This window comes from Homarus americanus, unplaced genomic scaffold (genome assembly GCF_018991925.1).
Source record: "Homarus americanus isolate GMGI-L3 unplaced genomic scaffold, GMGI_Hamer_2.0 scaffold51111, whole genome shotgun sequence".
Lineage (NCBI taxonomy): Eukaryota > Metazoa > Arthropoda > Malacostraca > Decapoda > Nephropidae > Homarus > Homarus americanus.
This window is the reverse complement of record NW_024726503.1, coordinates 97,794-100,351: the sequence shown is the minus strand read 5'-3', so window position 1 is coordinate 100,351 and position 2,558 is coordinate 97,794. Positions and strand designations below refer to the sequence as shown.

Sequence of the window (2,558 nt, the reverse complement as noted above, 5' to 3'; positions counted from 1 at the left end):
ATTTATGTATGGAGAATAGATATTTAGAAGTCCAATAATGATGTTCGTATATAACCGCCTTGTCCTCCATATATCTGTCCTTATAGCGCCATGACGTCCGTGTTCGATATACAGTATATTTCCCCTCCCCATGTCGTTATGTTTGGCCGGGGAAGTTCGCCAGCCATCCCTCCTCTGGTATCAAGAAGCACCACACCTCCCGTGGCTACACCCTGGAAGGCCTGAGGTGCTTCTGCTCCAGTGATCCTGACGCTGCCACCTCACGCACTACCTACGAAGAAATAAATTGGATAAAAACCGAGTCTCTGTATAGAAATAAATATGAAATCGAGTCTAAATAAGAAAAATTAAGTATAAATTTATTTGACAAAAAGTATAAAACAAAACAAAAAAATAAGTGCCTGTAAAATTGTAAATGAATAAATAAGAACAACAAATTTATGTAATTGGATAAAAAAAACGAGATTGCTATATTTAATAAGAAATACAGGGTTTGTAAATGAATGAATATGAAAAAAAAGAAGAATCAGTAAATGAATCAGAAAAAAACTACATAACATACACGGTTGGTTTAATAATGTTATATTGTTTCAGGATAAATTTACTAATGGTGTAAATAAATATATACCCTTTGATGATGATGATGATAATTAGGATATTGATATAATGATAATAAAGAAAATGATGATAATAATAAGAGAAGTAATACGTCATTCCCCAGAGAGAGAGAGAGAGAGAGAGAGAGAGAGAGAGAGAGAAAAATCCGTATGCATCACTTTTCAGGAAAGCCTCCCCCACTCGACCGTCATTGTGTTTACAGTACTTGGGGGTCTGGGTGTGTCATTCACGGTGTAGGTGGACGACAATGGTAACTTATCTACGCTATGGTGGTCATGAATCACTACTCTGGCTGTATTTGGCCGATGTGAGCTTTTGTGTGTGTTTGTGTGTGTTTGTTTGTCCGGGTGTATGTGTGTGTGTCTGTATGTGCGTAGTTGTAGTGGTCCGCTTTGAGGTAGTGTGTGTTTGTTGTTTGGTCACTGTGAGCTTTTGTATTTGTGTGTGTGTGTGTGTGTGTGTGGGGCTTTGATTGCATGGTTATGTACGTGTGTGATTGTATTAGGTGGCCCTTTCGCGGTAGTGTACGTGTGGTTGTATGTGGCCATTTTGAAGTAGTTTGTGGGGTTACGTACTCAATGGGTTAAGTCGTCGTATTCAAGGGGTTAAATCATCATACTCAAGTGATTAAGTTACCGTCATCAGAAGGTTAACTCACCTGTAATACTGTCACAATTCTTTTTTTTTTTACTTAGAATTTTTGTCAGTTTTTCTGTTTTATTTTTTTCATTTTATTTTTTAGTAAGTGAACTTCTGAACGAACTTTGAATCAGGATTTTAAAAAGACAATTTTGTAAAGGTCTTATTAATTTCTTCCCGGGAGTGTACGTTGTCACCTCTATTATCATTATTAACAGCCCTCAGAACCACCATCACCACCTCAACAGCCCTCAGAACCATCACCACCTCAACAGCCCCCAGAACCACCATCATCACCTCAACAGCCCTCAGAACCTCCACCACCTCCACAACAGCCCTCAGAACCATCACCACCTCAACAGCCTCAGAACTCCACCATCACCACCACCACCTCCTCAACAGCCTCAGAACCATCACCACCTCAACAGCCCTCAGAACCTCCACCATCACCACCACCACCTCCAGCCCTCAGAGACATCACCACCTCAACAGCCCTCGGAACCTCCTCAACAAACATACCCTCCACAACAGCCCTCAGAACCATCACTCAGCAGCCTCAGACATGACCCTCAGCCTCCATCACAACACACATCACCGCAGGCCCTCAGACCTCACCACCACCATCAGCACCACCTCAGACCCACCACCACCACCACCACCTCCTCAGCAGCCCTCAGAACCATCACCACCTCAACAGCCCTCAGAACCTCCACCACCACCACCACCTCCTCAACAGCCCTCAGAACCATCACCACCTCAACAGCCCTCAGAACCTCCACCACCACCACCTCCTCAACAGCCCTCAGAACCACCGCCACTTCAACGGCTCTCAGCTCAAGTCGTTGCCACAGCCTGTCAACGATCATCTAATTTTCCTATAAATTTATAACTATTTACCCCCAGAAAAGAAGTGACCTCAGTAATTGACACTCCAGTCGAGGACATTTACTGAGATAGTCTTCTTCAACCCAAAGTATATTTTTCCAGTAATTGGTGTTGGAAATTGTGGACGGTTAGAAGTGTCCTCGTCGTTCCACTTCCCTTACGAGGCTGGATTTTTGATGTTGAATTTCTGCAGCTGCTTCGGAATCGTTGACTGAATGGGATGATCCTCGGGTAAAGGCAGTGATTGAATGTATCTTAACAGCCACTCGCCACCACGTGTGTCATTAGTGGGATTGGTGGTGCTCTTCAAGGACTAACAACCAAGGAGTAAGGTACAGAAAACATTGCGAATTTCTTATCCCACATTGACAAAAATGGCTTCTATTGAACGAAGTTTCTCTCGGATTATCTGAAGA

The 2,558-nt window shown here is 42.9% G+C and overlaps 1 protein-coding gene across 1 annotated transcript; it reads left to right on the top strand.

The window, feature by feature from the left end:
• The first annotated feature begins 865 nt into the window (after positions 1–865).
• Positions 866–1,823, top strand: LOC121865629 (mulatexin-like). Its single transcript, XM_042365150.1, has 2 exons — positions 866–925; positions 1,476–1,823. The coding sequence occupies exons 1-2, from the start codon at positions 866–868 to the stop codon at positions 1,821–1,823; spliced, it is 408 nt and encodes a 135-aa protein (XP_042221084.1).
• Positions 1,824–2,558: the final 735 nt, after the last annotated feature.